This window comes from Mus musculus, chromosome 9 (assembly GCF_000001635.26).
Source record: "Mus musculus strain C57BL/6J chromosome 9, GRCm38.p6 C57BL/6J".
NCBI lineage: Eukaryota > Metazoa > Chordata > Mammalia > Rodentia > Muridae > Mus > Mus musculus.
This window is the reverse complement of record NC_000075.6, coordinates 49535133-49555369: the sequence shown is the minus strand read 5'-3', so window position 1 is coordinate 49555369 and position 20237 is coordinate 49535133. Positions and strand designations below refer to the sequence as shown.

The window sequence follows — 20237 nt, the reverse complement described above, 5'->3', positions numbered from 1 at the left end:
AATAAATAGCTAGGAACTAATATGCACTCATTCGCCCTAAATATTGAGACTGAAGCTATTAGAAAAGACCATTTCAAGCCCAGTTGGGACTGATTTTTTTTAAAAAACAACTCAGTTTTCTCTATCGACCATCTGTCTTGATCTGAGATAGCTATTCAGTTCCAGCGCAGGTTAGATCACAGCTCCTTTTACTCTAGACTAGCTTCAGGGTTGCATGGAGTGGCATTGACAGTGCATGAGCCAGTCAGTGTCAGAACAAGTCTTCCAGATAGGTCCATGATGCTGTCACATTAATGCATTTTTTTAAATAAAGTCCTCTGTGATAAAAGTTGCCACTTCCACTGATTAAATATTGACATCCAAGAAGCTGCCAATCTGATATTGTAGATGACTAGAAATGTGAAACATGGTCTGTCTGTGAGCAGGTCGAGTTCTAGCCCAAATCATGTTCACTATGGCAACCTCCACTCACATTCGTTCGCACCTAAATTTTCATTCTATGTAATTATATATGGAGATCACCTGCACCACTGAACTATAGGAGTGGAAGAAAACTATAAAGTTCAGGATGCTTTGGCAGACAGATCACAAGAATATCAATTTACCTAATGGGTACAATAAATAAGCCCCCTGAGAGTTAAGTCCCATCGAACTGCAGGCTAAGAGATGGTGGCGAGGCACCTTTTTGGGTTATGTGGTTCCATCTGGTGCCCTTCCTAGAATCCCTATCAGGTCACCCAGCCTCTGTCTGGCATGTAATAGTTACACTGTCACAAGGGGCTTTCTTTCTCCTTCCAGTACTCAGAACCCTCCACCTCTTTCACTCAGTCTTAGTCACTGGAACAGAAGCTGTTGCCCTCTTTTCTTTCTTTAGCGCACCCGCACAAACACACACTCACACACACACACACACACACACACAGACACACTCACACACATACACTCCCACACACATACGCACACTCACGCACACATACACACACACACACAGACACACTCACACACATACACTCCCACACACATATGCACACTCACGCACACATACACACACACACACACACAGACACACTCACACACATACACTCCCACACACATACGCACACTCACGCACACATACACACACACACACAGACACACTCACACACATACACTCCCACACACATATGCACACTCACGCACACATACACACACACACACTCACACACATACACTCCCACACACATACGCACACTCACGCACACATACACACACACACACTCACACACATACACTCCCACACACATACACACACTCACGCACACATACACACACACACACAGACACACTCACACACATACACTCCCACACACATATGCACACTCACGCACACATACACACACACACTCACACACTCACTCACACTCACTCACACTCACACACAGCATTTTCTGCTGTTTCTCATACCTCGTGCTTTCCATATCCTCCACCCTGCTAGTCGTCCTACACCTCAAGAGCATCACTTCACTAGCACTCAATAAAATCTTACCATCCCCTGGTAACCTGAACAGATCCCAGTGAGGTTATCATCTTGACCCAGATACCACCATGTAGTCAAAGCAGCATTAGCCCTTGAATCCTGTCGTATCGTGGTCACCTAGACTGTGTAGGTCTAACATGGACTGCTTGTAGGCCACGTATCTCTTGTCCTAGACTTGTGAAATTGATTAATTAATTAAACAACTGTGCAGGATTTTATATGTATTTCATCCACAGTCATTTGGCCATTTAGGACTCTCCCTTCACTGGGACTGTCCTGTGCATTGCAAGTTATCTGACATTTCTCACCAGTAGCCAATTGTAAGCATCACTAAAACACTCCCTGGCTGGAAAACGACTATATCAGGCCATCTTTCAATTAGGATTGACTGTTCACTGTTCAAGGGAACTTTACTCATAAGTCTGGAAGTTGGAGTACTTCCTCTAAGATTACTGCACTTACGTTATATCTGCCTGTTAAAGGTAATGAGGTAGAGCAGTCACTGGTGACCCTAGCACTAAGCTTGAAGTTCAAGTGCAGGTAATGGATTAGCTTTCCCATTGTAGCTGTCACCTAACATTCATGTTACCATTGCTTCCAGACTTGTGTGAATCCTTATTCAAAATATCTGAGTCATTGATGAAAATATTGACTGGGACAAGGACCGAGTTCACAGACCTCAGATTCCTTCCAAGTCTGTGGCTCAGAAAGTGATGATCATGGTGCAACAGTGCTCCTGTGTTATCCTGGTTGCTTTGGTTGGAGGTTCAGCAAGGAGTATAAATGGATTAAAGCAGCTTTGTCTTTCACATCTTGATTGACCATGATGCTGCCCTTCTCATTGGAAGAGGGAGGCAAGGATTTCACACCCAGTAGCAACTTACTACTAAACAATTACAGAATTGTTCTTCCTTATAAAAGGGAAGTTGGAATAAATTCAATATGAGTGTAGTCACACCATACCATTGGTCATGCCTCTGGATCGAGTCTCATCAATCCATTAAGCTTCAGCAAATGAAGTTGGTTTAAGTCAGCAACTATTAGTAGCTAAGATAAGTGTGATTGTTTGGATAATTGAGATAAGTGAGGTACACCAGATATGGAAAAGTTTATCTACTTCTTAGCAATCATTGGTAGCCTGAGCAAAAAGAGAAAAGTGAACATCAGTATGGGTTAAGTCTTGTGGAGGTGTTTGTGATACTTTCCAGAGTTCCACATCTGTCTCGTGTCATTCTTCATTCTATACAGATTCATTTTAAATATTGCCAGGTGTTTGGGTGTTTACACATTGAGTGAGACTCAGGGATTATGATCTGCATACTCAATCACTGGCAGAAAAAAAAAAGACATCCATCACTTGCTATTAGAACACCTCTGTGCCTTTGAGATGCCTCCATAGAAAGAATATGGGTCCTTCTCTATTACTAAGGAAAAAGAAGGGTGGGGAGCTAAGATCATAGGACATATAAGAAGTACCTAGTGAGCCTTGAGTCTTTGGCTGGCAGAGTATCCACAATTAAGGGAGACCTTTTGACATTCTGAATTCTTTCGAAGCCCAAACTTTCTTTTCACTTGGGAGAATTCCTGATTGGGTACAGACCCACTGCCCACTTTCAAACATCAGGCAATGTTTTGCATAGCCTGACTCGTCTATGCTATGGGTGGTTATATAGAGAGAATGTTTAATATGAGCTAGAAGAGCTCTGTTTTAGCTTATATACATATAAACTACTAGATATGTATATATAACAGCAAAAAGAAGTATTGAAACAACCAAATACTAACAACATTTGCAGCATAATAACCAGAGCCTGATTTATTTCTGACATGCATAGATTTTCATGTAAGGTTACCTTTGAGTGGGCCCCACCGCCAAATTGTTAGAGTTAAGACAGACATTTGCTGCATTCCACCAGGCACAGAGGAAAGAATCAGGCCACTAGGAATGTATGTCCCTAGCAACAGCTTATTTTAAAAGCCACAGAATGCTGGAGTTTGGGACTGAGACACTGAAGAATCCAATTTGAAAATAAATAAGCATATTTGATAGAGTCCCATTTTAAAAACAAAAAACAACAACAACAACACACACACACACACACACACACACACACACACACACACACACACACAAAAAAAAAACCAGAAGTCTTGATTGACTCAGTCCTGGCATGTGACAAATGAGCTTTAAAGCATTGTAGAACTGGCAACTCTAGCTGACATGTTGGGCCACCATCACTTTGTTCTGTGCATGTTCTTCTGGTCTCACTTCCTCATCCCAGCACCATGTGACGTGATCCAGTGTTTCCCTCTCCCTGTCTTGCCAAAGTGCCTTGCATTTAATGGGCTGACTGTCCCCTAGCTCGTTCACATTCACTGTTTCTAGCACCTTTTGTGTCCTTTGTCATCTGTACATCAGGGACAGTCAGTCAGGAATGCCACCCAGTGAAGAAGCTAACACAGCTCTGATGTCTTTGAATTGGAGTTTGAAAACAGAGTAGAAAACTACTTATAGGATAAAGCAACAAATCTATACCATACCTGAACAGAAAGTTCCCCGAATCTTCATGAGCGTGAGTTTTCTTACTCTCTCATGAGTGGCATGTTGGATAAAGATGGTCCATTGCTTCCATCCAAACGCCATCATCTGAGACCATCTAACTTTAAGCACTAAGGCTAAGTTAGGTATCATCACCTAGCATTTAGCATCCTCAAAGCTCCCTGACCCATAGTCTCAAAGATTTCATACTCCCACACTCATTGTATGGCTCTGCACCGTGTTCTGTTCTCTCTTGTTTTCTGTTTATATAGTCACTTTTAATGAAATGCATGCTGAATTGTAAGATGCATGAGCATTTAATGGCTTTAGCATATTTGTGATAATCTGTCTAAAACATTCAGAGGGGGGAAATCTACTCTTTAAATAACCCTAGATTATTTGATAAGAACTGAGTGCCCTCAAATATTATGAAGACTGTTTAAGTTACTCAGCATAGGGGAGTTGAATGTGTCTTCTGGTATTGATACATATATCTATAGGGTTTAGGATGCCTTCAACTTTAAATTAGGCATTTTAACATGCATAAGGTGGGAGGTGGTGAACATCAACTAACATCTGAATTAAATATGGGGGATGGATAATCTTATCCTTGAAAGGGGGCCTTGAAATTTTTTTCCTGAATTAGAAAGGAACTGCATGTGCACGGAATGCAGAGTGAGTTCTCTAAAGCAACATGTGACATTTTACTGCCTTCTTGTTGTGTTTTATATCTTGTTCTCTCCAGGCATCGTGGACTCGACCAGAGAAGCAAGAGGTATAGCTTACCTGACCACTAGCCAGTCTCTAGCTCTGAAAACATCTCAGTTTTAACTCACCATCACAGTTAATAACCAGACTTGCTAACCTAGTGAGCACTTTAGGTGGATTAAAGATTAGGTCCATAGCAGTAGACATCACCTAGCAATAGTGTCATTTCTTAGGATGAGCAAGCTAGCTGTGTTGGGAGTGGAGGAGCAAATCTTTATTATTTCCTAAAATGAGACCTTATTCTCTTGCTGGTGCTGGTAAAATCATACCCAAGTAATTATATTGATAGACATAAATTGCCCCAATTCCCAAGCCAGGCATTTTGAAAAAAAAAAAGAAAGAAAGAAAAAAAGAGAGAGAGAAAATTGTTTAAACTCTCATCTGGTGGCTGTGGCTTTGGACCATAAAGTCATAGAGTGAGTGATCTAAAACCCACTCAGCCCTTCCCTTTCCAGCTCAGCTCATCTTGTCGCTCACTTACTTGATAATGACTGGCCTTTCACACCGCATTTCCTGTCAAAAGCAACACCAAAGTCATCTCTCACCTGTGTCTCCAAATCGTTCAATGTATCTGTTATCTTTATGGAGCATTAAATTTGTAAGATTGGGGTGATCTGGCACAAATGGTTTTATGTTTTGTAGAGTCAGTAGTATTTAGCCTTTGCAATTTCCCTGCCTACTCCCTTCAGTTTAGGTGACATGGGACTCAGGTTGAAAACCGAAGCTAATCATTAGCCTTTCTATTTCATTGCTGTGCTTGAAGACCCTTCATGTCATCATGCCCACCATATTTTTTTTACCTGGTTTTGTCACTGTGAGTGAGCAATTGTAACATTAAAAACCAGTTGCCCTGGAACTAGGGAGGTATAACTCACTCAGCAAAGTGCTTGCCACACAAGCACAAGGACCTGGGAGTTTTGAGCCTTGGCACTCGCGTTGGAAGCCAAGCAAGGTGTTGTGGGCTTTTAATCTCAGCACTGGGAAGAAAGAAACAGGTGGATCTCTGGGGCTCACTGGTCAGCTAGCCTCACCTAGTGAAGGATCCCTGGATCCCTGTGAGAGACTCTTGAAAAACGAGGCTCTTGAGGAATGACGCGAGCATGCACGCACAGACACGCACATTTAGATGAGATTCAGATATCCTGTGAATCCTTTCTATTAAAGTCCCTTTTATGTTCCTCCAAATGAAATGTGACTACCCAAAACAACCATCACAGAAGGGGATTCAGGAGTCCAATAGACTCTAGACTTTACTTGAGTGAGTGTATCCTCTCAGTCTTTTGGGGTAGTAACCAGTCAGAATACATAGCTCCTGTCTTCAGGTCACAGACAAAGTTGTCACCTATCCCCTGGCAGGGACATTCATTTCTGCACCTGAACAGCCTGCCATGGTCAAATCTTGTTCATCGTAAGTTCATCTCTACTGTAGTGTGCCTTCCTTGATGACACGGAGACTGTAGTCAAGCACATGTCCCCACTGAAATGCTTCCCTCCTGTGGCCTTGAAATCATTTAGTGCTGTCATAGCTGAGTGCTTTATTGGCCAAAAATCATGGCCCTGTTGGCATTCGGGAAGGAGAGAAGAGGGGTGAATGATGGGGCCAACTTCCCCAGCTACAGATCTTGTGCTGCTTAGCCTTGTACATCTCCCCCTGTCATTCTGATCTAGACTTGACTTAAGGAGATGCTGAAATTTATCAGGGAGCATTAAGGAGATGGTAAATGGATTATTATTATAAGTGAAACTAAGAGGTTTGCTCCCAGGAAAGCGGGCACCTCCCTCTCCATTTTCCAGAAGTATCTTTTATCTTGAATATTTCACTTTGGACATAATTGACTTCCAAGTAAATGAGGTCCATGGGGCTCGGAAGTTCCATTTTTTTTCCTATTTGACTCATTCAGAGATGAAGTCCATAGGACCAGATGAGTGCAACAGTTGGGATTGTGTTATGGCCAGGTTCATTCTGGATGCTCTGAAAGGCTCAACACTTTTACTGTTTTGATTAGAATAATTAGAACCACACATATTTTTTTAAAGAGTGAGAGAATAATCTCCTTGCTGTAATATTCTTCTTCCACTCTTATCCAAACTCAGATGCTCCCTCTAAGGGAGCCTCAGTGGTCAGCAGGACTTTTGGTTGGACTGTCTTATGGGTGTGTCCGTGTGCCAGGAGAAATTATTTCAGGAGGAGATAACCCAATCACACAGGAGTCTTATCAGTATAACCTCCAAGGGATGACTGGATATCAGGCAAAGAGCCCCATCATCAAACTTGCAGTGAGCCACTACAGAATAGGAAATCCTTATAGAAATTGACTCCTTGTCTGATGACATCATTAAATGACAGAAATCTCCACACAGGGAAATAAATGTAGGCAAGGAGGCAGCTTTTTTTAAAAATAAGCTAAAAAGGTCCCACAGACGCTCTGTGCTCATCTTCAGACATTTCTGAACAAAGGCTATTCCTATCTTGTTTTGTGTTCCAACTTGTGTGCCTCTATCAGCCTTCTTTCCACATGGAAATGTTCCCTTAGAGTTCTGAGAACTGTGTGTATGGCAGTCTTTGGAAAAGCACTATTTGGATCACATAGAACCACAGTACATCCCAAGGTGGACAAGACCCTGTGTGGACCCAGAGTTCCTTCTCCCGTCAGTCCTGTTGTGCTTCAGGCAGAGAGGAATGATGAGCAAACAGGTCAACTTTTTAGAGATACCAGCAAGAATGACTTCATGCTCTCAGTGTCCCTGATTGATACTGATGGGTGAAGACTTTGATTGACATATAAAAGTAGCTAGTGAGCTGGACCACTATCAGCCTATAAGAAAAGGAGGCCTGGGATCTAGCATCTCCAATAAATTGTATGTCTCTGGGCTCTTTAAGACAGTCTCCAGTTACCTCTCTTTAATGTATATCACTTCCTTGGATGAAAGTTCTCGATCAACAAGCCTCCTCTATTGACAGGGTATCCTTCTCTGAGAGAAAGAGCTACACACAGATGTAAGCAGAGATGGTGTTCTTTTGCCCTGCCTTCCCTCATTGGAAGCATATTTTAGGTCCCTGATACAACTCAGACAACTAAAACAGACCTGATTCAAATAGTGCTGGTTACTGATGGAAAATGGACTCTGTGCCATTCTCTACTGAGATTGCTGTAAAAAGCCAGAGACATCTTTTCAGTTGGTTTTGGTTTTGGTTTTGGTTTGGTTTTTGTTTTATGAATCTCCTGGACTGGCTTGCAAAGTATGGTGCGGTTCTGCCCTCTGGTCAGCTTCTAATTGATAGAAACTGAGGTTAAGTGCCCTTTAATTCTCTGAAGGGCAAGTCCAATAGCATGGCAGATGCAGCACACCCTCTTGTCCTACTCTACTAAGCATCTTGCAATGGACTTAATAGCCCAGCTTATGTAGAATAGGGCCCTTCTCCAGTTTACTAATTTTCTGGGAAGTCTGGCCCAGGCACATTTGCCTAAACCCTTCAATAGCTAGCAACCCTTTTGCTTAGAATGCCAAGGAAGGAACCCTTGCAAATATTCTAGAATCCATCGCCTAGGGTTTATGTGCGGATTCATTTCTTAGCAGTGCTTGTAATTCTATAGACTGAGTAAAGTAATGGTAGTATCAAAGACTAGGAATGGATGCAAACTTTGGTGCAAAGGATCCTGGGTGAGCCTGTGACTTTTTCTGCACTGTTCTTCAAGAGGAGACTCTGTTAGTTTCTGCTTAACAGGGCATGAGCTTTGATTTGTTTCCACATTAAGAATGAAAATTGTCTTGCTATCAAGCATTCAGGAAAGAGAGGCATTTATAGGAAAGATACTTCTTGCATTTCTTACATTTGTGCCATTGGCATGTCCTACTACATATTCACACACCAGAGAATTGTGGGTGATAGTCAGACCAGAAAGAAAGGACAGAGACAATGCCGTGATGGAATTTGTGCCAGCCAGGGCTTTTGTTTCCATTTTAACACACCTTAAACTAGTCTTGGGGAACCTCCCTATGTCCCCAACCAACTGAGTCCCATTTTCTCTTGGAACTGCTTTTCAAGTTTCTATTCTGCTCCCATACTCTCCTCCATTATGAAATACATGGCATGAATTTAGAGGTTGACATAGAGCGAGGACTAAAGACTGATCACAAGACAAGCAATGACCTTGTCTCCTAGACCCACACTGCTCTAGTTGCCCCTGCCCTCTGCCTCACCTCAGTGTCTGATGCTGTTCCTTTCCTCCTGGCAGACTCTGGATGGGCACATGGTGGTTCGCAGCCATGCTCGTGTGTCCTCCTTGACCCTGAAGAGCATCCAGTACACAGATGCTGGAGAATACATCTGCACTGCCAGCAACACCATCGGCCAGGATTCCCAGTCCATGTACCTCGAAGTTCAATGTAAGGAATAACTTGGGAAGGAGTGGGTGGAGGGAAAAGCAGTGAAGGGTCAGGATGCAGGAGACATAAGCTTCAGCTTCAGTAGGAAGTTCTGCCTAGTTCATTCCCCAAGGCCTAGTTCATTCCCCAAGGCCCTCAACTATGTCAGAGCTATGGCCCTAAGTACCCACACACAAACGTCATCCCCAAGCTACCCACCAGACCTCCATGCTGTGAGTTCTCTCAAGCAGAGAATTCCAACATGACTTCCCAAATTTCCCAGAGCTCTACTGCTCCAGGCAGCTCTGCTTTGTGTCCTGCTTATCTTTCTAGTGCCAGAAGACAGACTGAATGTCCCAAGAAAATGTTCTGATGGTCACTGTCCTTCATTGCAGATGCTCCCAAGCTCCAGGGCCCTGTGGCTGTGTACACTTGGGAAGGGAACCAGGTGAACATCACCTGTGAGGTCTTCGCCTACCCAAGTGCCACAATCTCCTGGTTCCGAGATGGTCAGTTGCTGCCAAGCTCCAACTACAGCAATATCAAGATCTACAACACCCCATCTGCTAGCTATCTGGAGGTGAATTGGAGGGTGGGAAGGGCAGGGTGGAACAGGCTGGGTGGTCATGAGATGAGTTTCATCATGTCTCCTGCTTCTCTGGCACATCCAGAGCTGGAGGACATAGGGTGGAGAGGAAATTCAGCCTTTCTTCTAGGTCCCCATCCTCAGCTTCACTGGTCCTGACCATGTGCCTAGGCTGGGACTGGGAAGTGGAATATATCTCTTCCATGAGACACTGAGCTCCTTCCACTGAGATAGATAATGTGTTCCTCACCTGATTTATTCTTTGCTAACTGTATCTAAGAAATAAAGATGAGCATGGCCACCCACGGGACATTTGTAATCTATGGGATTTATCCTTCTACAGGTGACCCCTGATTCAGAAAATGACTTTGGAAACTACAACTGTACAGCAGTGAACCGTATTGGACAGGAGTCCTTGGAATTCATCCTTGTTCAAGCAGGTAAGTGCCATTCATGCCAACTTCCACACCATCCTTGCCCTCATTGGTGCATCTTATACATTTAAAGGGTATTAATGAAGGGGTAGAAGATAAAGTCAGGCTCTGAAGAGTCAGATGCTGATAGCAACTTAGAGTGAGAGAGAATCCATCTATGGGATAGGTTGAGGAGAATGTGAAGTAAGCTACGAAAGTGGAGTCTCCAAAACCAGAGATTCTTTACGTTTAGAGAGGGTTTCCAAGATAGAGCAGAAACATGAGAGACATACTTCAAATTGGGTGTTGTGATCTTGGGCCACATCTGTGACCTGGGTGTCCATACGTATTCTCACAGACACACCGTCTTCTCCATCCATTGACCGGGTGGAACCATACTCCAGCACAGCGCAGGTGCAGTTTGATGAGCCAGAGGCCACAGGGGGCGTGCCCATTCTCAAGTACAAGGCTGAGTGGAAGTCGCTGGGCGAAGAATCCTGGCATTTCAAGTGGTATGATGCCAAAGAAGGTGAGTCTAGTACACACCCTCAAATTCATCAGATCCTTGTTGACTGTGTAGGTGGGGAGTGAGCAGGATGTCACCATCTGCCATCCCATCCAGCTTCCTCTAGAGAAAGGAACTCTTCATCTAGAAATAGGTCAGGGTCATTCTTCCATAGAGTTGTTGACCTTCTGTCCCTGCTGCTACAGAAGCTAGTTCTTGTGACCTCACCAGGATCCTCAGACAGACGACCTGATTAGGTGTTGAGCTCAATGGGACAGAGTGCAGAGCATCCCCTACTCTGCTCTCTGCTTCCTCTCTGATGACACCTGGGCATCCCTAATGGGCTATACCCAGGGACAGTCATGTACTTGCTGACCAAGCCAGCAAGATGACAGACAGATCTACCATGAGTAAACCCTGTTCTATCTTCCAAGTTAAGTCAATCTGGTGATGTCTTTCAAGATTAAATATCCCCATCTCTCTTTCTTCCTTTCTATCTCCCTCTCTGCCTTCCTCCTTCCCTTCCTCCAAACCCCGGGTGTGTGTGTGTGTGTGTGTGTGTGTGTGTGTGTGTTTGTGTGTTGTTTCCCCCCCCCCCGTCTCTCTCTGTACCCCCCTTCTGAAATCAGCATCAAATATCCATGGATGGATAAAGATTTCCTATATCATTCCCCACCTTTATTATCTGGCCCTGAAAATCATGACTTCAGCTAGGCTGGCTGACCAGGGAGCTTCAGTGGTCTATGGCCTATCTGTGTCTAACCCCTATGCTGGGTTACAGGAGAGTGCCTCCACCCCGGCTTTTATATGGCTTCTGGGGATTTGAAATCAGGTATTTCTCTTGTACAACAGACACTTCATCCACTGAGATACCGCCTCAGTCACTTCTGTTTTAAAAGATCACTTCTACTTATATTTTATTTATGGTAAAAATTCACATGTATTTTGCATTTAACCATTTTTAAGTATACAAGTAGCTCTGAGTCGCAACTATCCCTGCTGACCAGCTTCTACACATTTGCGTCACCTTAGACAGAAACCCTAACTCCTCCTTTATCTACCTCCTCTGGTCCCTGGCAGCTACCATTCCACTGTCACTCCCTAGCTGATTATTCTAGGTTCTTCATGAGAGTGACATCATATGCTATGTTCCTCTAGCAGCAGCTTATTTATTTAACAAAATCTTCTCAAGGTTTATCATACCATAGCATGTGTCAACATTTCGCCCGTAAGACTGGGTAAATCCCCCACCATTGCTCCTTGATACATTTCATTAGTCCATTCATCTATTATATAAAAGTCATCGAGGCTGCTTGTGACTCCGGACCATTGGTGTGTACTTGGGACTTCACACTGCAGGTGTGAACGGGAGCGTAGAGGTCTTCATTCATCTCCTGCTTCCAATTTTTCTGCTTAGTTGCCAAACAATGGTTGTATTTAATTTGCTGGACATCTGCCGTACCATCTTCCACCACGTTTACTTCCCTGTACGTGGGCGCTCTCCTTTAATCATCCCCATTTTCTCACGACAGCCAACATGGAAGGCATTGTCACCATCATGGGCCTGAAACCTGAGACGAGGTACTCGGTACGACTGGCGGCCCTCAACGGCAAGGGGCTGGGCGAGATCAGTGCAGCCACTGAGTTCAAGACACAGCCAGTCCGTAAGTACAGCCAGCTGCTCTGTCTCTCTCCACATTCACACTCTTCCCTCTTTTCCTCGGGGACAGAAAGGGACCCTGAGCTGTCCCCTGTCATAGCTCAGAAGATAGCTTTTGACTTTCTGGTCCCCATGTTCCTAGTGGCCCACTCAACACTCTGGTTCTCAGGGATGACTGATCTGCCCTCACTCTTCTCAAACTGTGTGGAGGAGGATACTTACTGTCCTGATGGGTGGCCCAGATTATTAAAGTAGCAGCCAGAGGCCACCAATGATTAACTTTGGTGGAGAGTCTGAGGCGGGAGGGGAAAAACACACAGGACAAATGGAAGGAGTTGGGAGCGCTGCCTTTTGAGCCAGGCCACAGAGGCCCCTTATAAATACTTTGTGACTTGAAGGAAGACAACAGAGACCGTGACAGCTCGTGCCATTGGTGCCTGCACTTTTGACGCAGTGACAACATTAAGTCATAAGGAGGAAAATAGAGCTTTCCTTGTGAGGAGGTATAGGTACCCATCGTCTAATAGGGGCCCTTCCCAAGATGACTCCCCCGGACGTCTCTGCCTCTCAGACTCTTTCAGGAGAGCTGCTTTCCCCGGGTTCCACTCAGGGCGGCCTCTAGCTTCTCTCGTCACTCCCACCAACCCTAAACTATGCTTGCCCAGCTTAGCCTTCATTTCCCTCAGCAGCCAGGCTCTGGGCAAGCCTTTTCCTGACCACGTTCCTCTGCCGTCCACACTGCTGCCCCACAAGGCCCCTGGGTCCCTCCAGCTGGTGAAGATGCTGTAGAGCGGTGCTCCTGAGTGATCACGGAGGCTCCAAGCTCTCCCCAGGCCTTGCCTCAATCCACACAAGAGAACCCTTTACTTCTTTGCCTGAGAAGCTTGGGAGCCTACGGAAAAAAGACCCCGTTGACCTCTTCCCAGCGATAGAGCTGGCTCACGGTCCTCCTGCAGGGACTGTTTCTTTCCGTTTAAAGTGATTTGATGATTTGAGTTTCAGCTCCATGTGCTCTGTGGATTCTGTTCATTTCTTTTACATCTTATTTTTTTTCCCTTGGGTCTGTCTCTTGGCTTTTCTTTCCGTCTGTGTTCCATCCATGGGAAATGCAGATAGCCCTCCTCCACGTAAGTGCCTCTTCATACCTCATTACCTGTTTCCATAGTGTTAACACCTAGTTCTAGTTCATAATTTAGTTCTGGCCCCTTTTTTTGTCCCCTAGAGGCTGAAGTAGATGATGCTGTCTGATCCCTAACCACACTGACCTTAGTCTAGCTGTGCCTTTGTTAACATATATAGGTCACTCCAGGAGGCTAACACCTCTGTTCTAGAGCATGCGACTTCCGTGTCTTTTGAAATTGTGTTTATTTATTAATCTCTGTGTGTAGTAATTACTGGTGTGGGAAAGATAAGGTTTGCTGAACCAAGCGTGGTGGAAACCTGCAGATGATCTCCGAGTAACAAGCTAATAGCATCCCCTCACTTTTAGCCCTAGTACCAGCGGAGTGACACCTGCCTCCTGAGGACATTGTTCCAAATATGATCGAGGAGAAGGAGCCAAAAATAATCTTCCTCTTTGTTTTTAGGAAGTAAGAGAATGGAGGACGCATGCTTCCTGGCTTGTCTGTTAGTTAGGAGATGAGGACAAGCAGAGACAACTGGTGGGAAGGCCTAATGGGGGCTCTCAGAAAGGTGTAGACACACTGTGTCCTGCAGGCAGCTGCCTGCAGGGGGCATGGGAAGGGAGCTAAACCCTTGATTCTAGCTACCCAGTAGCATGGAGAGAGGGGGCGATTCCCCTTGGAGTGACACTCTAATTATATAAACTGGAAACACACACACACACACACACACACACACACACACACACAAGATGCTGAGAGCAAAGGAAACAAGAGAGGTGGTAGGTGCTACAGAGAGTAGAACTGGCCCTGACCTCTCAGCCTGAAGAGACACCCGACTCCCAAAAGTCACTTTGCCACAGTCTGGCTCTCCCTGGGCTGAGCACCTTGAGAACAGAGTGCAGAGGCACCTGACAGACCCAGACAGATAATCAGGAAGCTATACACCATTCTAGGAAGCTGCTAGATCCTAAAAGGCACTTGGGGAAACTTCTACTTATAAAAGTGTTTCGAAATACTGCAGCCACAGCAAAAACTAAGTAGCTGAGCGTGGATGCTGTGCTACCAGCCAGGTTGGTGTCTGAATGTGTCAACTAGGGAAGGTGTCAGAATCAAGGCCTGTGGGGATGAGGGGTGCAGACACGGAGCAATGAGGAGGACTGACAGCTGCGCCCCAGGGGAACTCTGGTGAGAACGTTCTTCCTCCTGGATCCTTCCAGCAACCCTAAGCTGCTTTCTCCAGACCCTTCTCTATAGGAAGTAATCAGGAAGTGAGGACCAGCTTTGCGAGTTAGAGGGAGGGAGGCCCAAATAAGACTTCCTGTTGACTGTCTTCTCTGCAGCAATTACAGTTGACTTTGAAGAAATGGACATGGCCCCCAAGGTCACAGTAGTTTCTATTCATTACCACCTTGGGCCTTATGAAGATAGGATTATTGGGGGGGGGGGGTTTGGGTTTGTTTTTTAATATAGCAGAAGGTATGTTTCAAGCCATGTTAAAAATTATGTGTTTAATTAAAAATTTTACTTTTAGTTTTAGTTCTTAATTTTTAAAAGAAGGAAGCCCTGGGCTTGGTCTTTTATTGTATAGTAGTATGCATGTGGGTGATTTAAGGAGACTCTGAGTGTCCTCTGCAGAAGGCTGTGACCCAACAACAATTAGCACAAAAGTTGGTTTTCTCAATCATATAATAAAGGTATGATTTAAAGAGTTAATAAGCATCAGGCCTTACAGGCCTTAAAAAGCTTTGGGGGAGGCTTAGGTGGAAGGATCATAAGTTCAAGGCCTGCCTGGGCCACAGACTGAGTCCCAGATGACCCTGGGTAACTGAGTTCCAGTGTGACCCTGTCTCAAGATAAAATGAAAAGAGAAAGGACTGGAGATATATCTCATCAGTGGAGCACTTGCCTGGCCGGTGCAACACCATAGATTCAAACCTCCAGGCAAGCAAAGAGGGAGGGAGGAAGGAAAGAAAGAAGCAAGGAAAGAAGAAAGGAAGGGGGCAGCGGGGAGGGAGAGAGGGTCAAGAAGGAAGGATTATTTTTGACAAGCAGACATGAAGTGTAATCTTAGAAGAGTATATAGAATATCAGCATGGTGTCTGGCTAAACATGGGAAGAGCACACTCCCTGAAGAAACCTCAGTGAGATCTTTCCTTTAATCCTCGTGAGCTTTCCCCAAGTCACTGACAAGGGTCTGTCCAGAGAACATCCTGCCTGTCCTGAGAAAGGACACCGTGGGAGAGATGAAGCCAGTGTTTACCACTGCTGAGACAAAGCCCGCTTTTTCCACTGTGAAGCTTCACAGGGGTCTCCTCTGGGTCCTCGCTCCCGTTTCTTGGAAGACAAGAAAGTTGTCTAAAGTCAGACAGAGAATCATCCGTGGACTGCTCTGCGTGTGCTTCTCCCAAGCCTGCGCTCACACACTGGCACCGTTGCCCTAAACTATAGGACGACACAGACTGACTGGTGGCTCTGGGCTGGGAACCAGAGTGGAACTCCTAACCCTGGGAGAGGGGAAAAGGCCAGACTTCTGAGTTGGGAGGGGTTGGTTAAGGCCAGTGTTGGGCATTAACTAACTGTTGGAGTTTATTGGGATGTTTCAATAATAGAGTTGCTTTCTTAGCTCCCTAGGAAACCTCTGTACAGTCAGGGGTGTAGGTTAATCACAGCCAGAGAAGAGCAGGCAAATCCTAAGGCCTCCCAGCTAGCTGCAAGGCAAAGCATGGTATAGCTTATTGAGGGTCCTCTGTGTACAGTGCACAGAGGAGAAAAGAGAGCTGCGAGCCTAAACAAACTAAGCTCTAACCCGGGGAGTGTCCTGTGCATGTGATTTCAAGTTCCATGCCTGTGTGGACTGGAGACCCTCTGCTATTAAGTTCATGATCTGCGTGCTGCAGGAGGAGCTGCTTCCCTGCTGCAAACTTGTACTCTGTCTTCTTGTGGAATCTTTTTGCTCTGTCATTGGACCCCACACTTGCAGAAATTCGTGGCCTCGTTGGTACTGTTGTTTTTGCTTCTATGCCAAGAAACAAAATAGAGCATATTGGGTGCACATTTTTAAAAAGATGTGTCTTGAGATTTTTATCTCAATATACTGTCCCCTCTGTGGCACATGTGAGAAGACCGTAAATGCATTGCAGTACACATGATTAAAATGCATAGGGAATTAGGCCTTTCCCCAAATAACGTGGACAATTACACAAACATCTCAAGACACACAAACGCACACACACACACACACACAAGAAAGTAAGAGACATTTACCTTAATTAACTGAGTCACCTATTCATCAAGGATTGATAACCAAACTGCTGTGACATCGGGGACACTGGCAATGATGGTATCATCTGGAAGGTACTGGAGTGGGTTCCAAGCCCCGAGCACTGAGGCAGCTCTGACAATAGCTTTCCCATTCTGCCACCCAGCTCCCAAGGGAGCCTGCCTTTTGTTACTGCTGCTGACGGACAACTTCTGGATGCTTGTCAGTCAAACACCAAAGTCCCATTCAGTGTCCCAGTGTGCCAGGTGTACAGTCTCTAGGCATCCTCCAGGCTGAAGGCTACTTGGGATTGTTTGTGAGGAGCCTGTATCTTTAACAGCTCCTTTCTTGGGGGAGGGGGGGCGGAACGGGAATGACACTGAATTGTCTCGCTCTTCCCCAGCAGTATAAGCAATCACCTGCTCTAGGGAGGGCTTTTGGAGAGCACCCCTGTTTTCAGAGGCTTCTGTATAAAAACCGCACTGTCCCTTGTCGTTGAAGATGGCCAATGCCGTCTCGCTCAGCTGTTCGGGTTAGAGAGTGAGATGTGTAGGTTTTGCTCTGAGTGCCAGGAGGGAGGGGGAGGTGCTCAGTCATTGAATCACTTGCTGGACAAGAGTGAGGCTCTGAGTCAGCCCTCACATAGAAAAGCCAGGAACAGCTGCATGTGGCTGTGATCCCAGGACCAGGGCCACAGGGACAATAGGGGTCGTGCTGCATAGCCAGCAAGGCTTTCTGGATCAGTGAGCCCTAGGTTCAGTGAGAGAACTCCATCTTAGAGAGGAAGGTGGCTAGGGAGAAGAAAGAGGGCTCACTGGTTATGAGCATGTTCTACTCTTACAGGGAACCAGAGGTTCATTCTCATGATCCACGTCAGAGAGGTCACAAGTACCTGTCACTCCAGATGATCCGGTGTCCCCTTCTGGTTTTCTTGGGTACCTACACTCATATACATATACATCTACAGGAAGACATGCGCATATACATGTAATTTTAAATAAAATACTTTAAAAATGAGGTGGAGAAGCAATTGAAGAAGACACTCAACATCTGGTCTTGACACTCATGCACACACACGCAGGGGTGCACAATCACCCACTAACACAAGCATGCACACACACAAACAGGAGATGTACGTAAATACATTCCTATATATGCACACATATCCAGGGTGTAACCTGAGAAGCTAGTCCCTTTCCTTGCTAAGGCTCCCATTGAACTGAGGCCTAGGTGTCTGTCCTCCTGTCCCTCAGAGCTTATGGGCACAGGTGAGATCCTGCCCAGGTGGCTGTTTGTGTGCTGTTCAGGTTTGAGGCCTCTTCAGCTGCTCCTGGCCAATTCCTTACCTGCATGCCAGCCTTAGCAGGCTCTTGGGCTCAAGGTGCACACTTAGAAGAGAGCCCTGTGTACTGCCCGCTAGCGTGCCAACCACCTGTCGCGTGCACTTTTTCTCTTTCCAGCTTTGCTCCCCACCGGCTCCTCATACCAGCACCCCAGGATTGCTACTCCCATTTTTTTTTTCAATTCGGCATCCGTGTGCTCCCAGTGATCTATTTACCACTTTTTTTTTCACCTTCATTTCTTGTTTCTCCAGTGGCTCCTGCTAACTCTTCCACTCTTGTTCCGTTGTCTCCTCGAGCTAGTGAGTATTGCTCTCTTCACCCCCATCCCTGCAGGTACCTTTCCACCCGGTGCGACTCCTCTGCCTACGGTGATAACTCAGCTCTGGCAATGGAGAGTCACCTTGGGGGATTTTTTTAGTAAGCAAAGGGAAAAAGGAATAGACACAGGGCCTCTCAGGGCAGACAAGAGAAGAGCTTTGCTTTGGCTAGGACACCCTGCAGACAGCTGTCCTGAGGCTGCTTTGTATACTTGTGGTATGATTCCCAGCAGGTCAGACCAAAGCCGATATTTGGAAAAGCCAAAGGAATTTACCAAGGGAAAAAAAATCTCGGCCCTGTCTGCAGGGTCATGTAAAATGGTTTGAGGCGTTGTGTTTTTACCCTTTATTTTAGTTGGACTTAAGCTCTGAAATTAGAGAGTGCAGCCTGTAGCTTTCACTATGTCTGTAAGTGCATAGACCCCTCATAAATATTTGTGGGGAAGTTAACGGTGCCTGCTCACAGATGGGCCGCACAAATTACTTAACACTTCACAAGTGATGCTTGCTGATCTCTGCTCTAAAATCAAATGGTGAGCCTACTCCCGCTGCATAACCATCGTAAAGAAAATAACAAAGATTACAGCATTTATCAAGCTCTGCTTTGCTTACCCTGGGCGGGCCTCACCGACCCAGCTGGGCCTTTGTCACATTGGGGGAGCCTGGTTTTTTCCTCTCAATTCTCTTTACTGTGCTATACTTTAGTTCTTTGAATCTGGAGGAGTGGAACAGGTCCACTCTTTGGAAACTTGAACCTGGCTTTCTAGTAGGGGGAGGGTAAGGCTGCGGGGTGAGGGTGACAACGTGAGACATTAAATGAATAATGTCTGGGGTGATGTCCCCACAAGCCCAGAGCAGCACACAGCAGCATGGCCCTGCCTAGATGGCTTTATTCTCCATAATATTGCAGAAGCCCCCATGGATTGGACTCAGCCTCAATCTCTCTTCCCATCATTTTGAATAAGAATCCTCCCTACCATCTCAATCCAAGCTATGCCCTGTGGCCTCGGAAGCAGCCTGCCAGCAGCTCCAGTCTCTGCTCTGACCTTCGACCTGTGACCTCATGACCACAGAGGAGTCTCTTCGGAATCCCCAAATCTCAGATTTCTTATCTCCAAAACTAAAGATAGACTCCCCTTTATGGTATGCATATTTGTAAAGAAGAAAGAAAGAAAGAAAGAAAGAAAGAAAGAAAGAAAGAAAGAAAGAAAGAAAGAAAGAAAGAAGGAAAGAAGGAAGGAAGGAAGGAAGGAAGGAAGGAAGGAAGGAAGGAAGGAAAGAAAGAAAGAAAGAAAGAAAGAAAGAAAGAAAGAAAGAAAGAAAGAAAGAAATGAAAAGTACACAAAATATAATGTCCAGCATTTAGTAACTGGATTTAACCAAAAAAGTATTTGGGGATATCTTATCTCTTGCTGCATGAGTCCTTTGTAAGCAAAAAAAAAAAAGATTATCTTTGATAAGCTCTCCAAAATATTTATATTAATATTGATAAATTGGGGCAATAGGAATGAGTGACTGACGCACTGTCTCTGATACATATGTGTGTGTGTATATACACACACACATATATATATATATATGTCTCTGATACATACGTGTGTGTATATATATATATACATACACACACTGATATGCATAATTTGTACTTTTGGGTATGTGAGTTTTATGTCCTTTCTGGCCCTCACCATTTAGTGCCCTTTCCAACCTTCATGTTTCCATAGCAACCTGGCCTCTTCCTGTCCTTCCAACCACAGACCTGTCTAGTGAGTACAGAGCCGGCTGCTCTGGGCAGCGCCTCTGCTCTGCTCGCAGTAGCACAGTCTACAGTGTGACTGCATG

At 45.2% G+C, this 20237-nt stretch overlaps 1 protein-coding gene and 1 long non-coding RNA gene across 34 annotated transcripts in view; one reads left to right on the top strand and one right to left on the bottom strand.

Moving 5' to 3' along the window:
• Nucleotides 1–20237, top strand: part of Ncam1 (neural cell adhesion molecule 1) — a 297265-nt gene that overhangs the window by 244024 nt on the left and 33004 nt on the right. For 8 of the 33 annotated variants that reach the window (XM_006510057.2, XM_006510069.2, XM_006510056.2 and 5 more), the window contains exons 9-17: nucleotides 4801–4830; nucleotides 9062–9212; nucleotides 9587–9771; nucleotides 10121–10217; nucleotides 10549–10719; nucleotides 12228–12359; nucleotides 13468–13482; nucleotides 18333–18380; nucleotides 20120–20161. In XM_006510057.2, coding sequence (XP_006510120.1) covers nucleotides 4801–4830; nucleotides 9062–9212; nucleotides 9587–9771; nucleotides 10121–10217; nucleotides 10549–10719; nucleotides 12228–12359; nucleotides 13468–13482; nucleotides 18333–18380; nucleotides 20120–20161 — 871 coding nt within the window. Of the gene's footprint in view, nucleotides 1–4800; nucleotides 4831–9061; nucleotides 9213–9586; nucleotides 9772–10120; nucleotides 10218–10548; nucleotides 10720–12227; nucleotides 12360–13467; nucleotides 13483–14952; nucleotides 14956–18332; nucleotides 18381–20119; nucleotides 20162–20237 lie in introns of all 33 variants that reach the window. The other 25 variants (XM_006510071.2, XM_006510067.2, XM_017313195.2 and 22 more) reach the window with 8 other exon arrangements.
• Nucleotides 1–20237, bottom strand: part of Gm11149 (predicted gene 11149) — a 49738-nt gene that overhangs the window by 12656 nt on the left and 16845 nt on the right. The window lies entirely within an intron of this gene.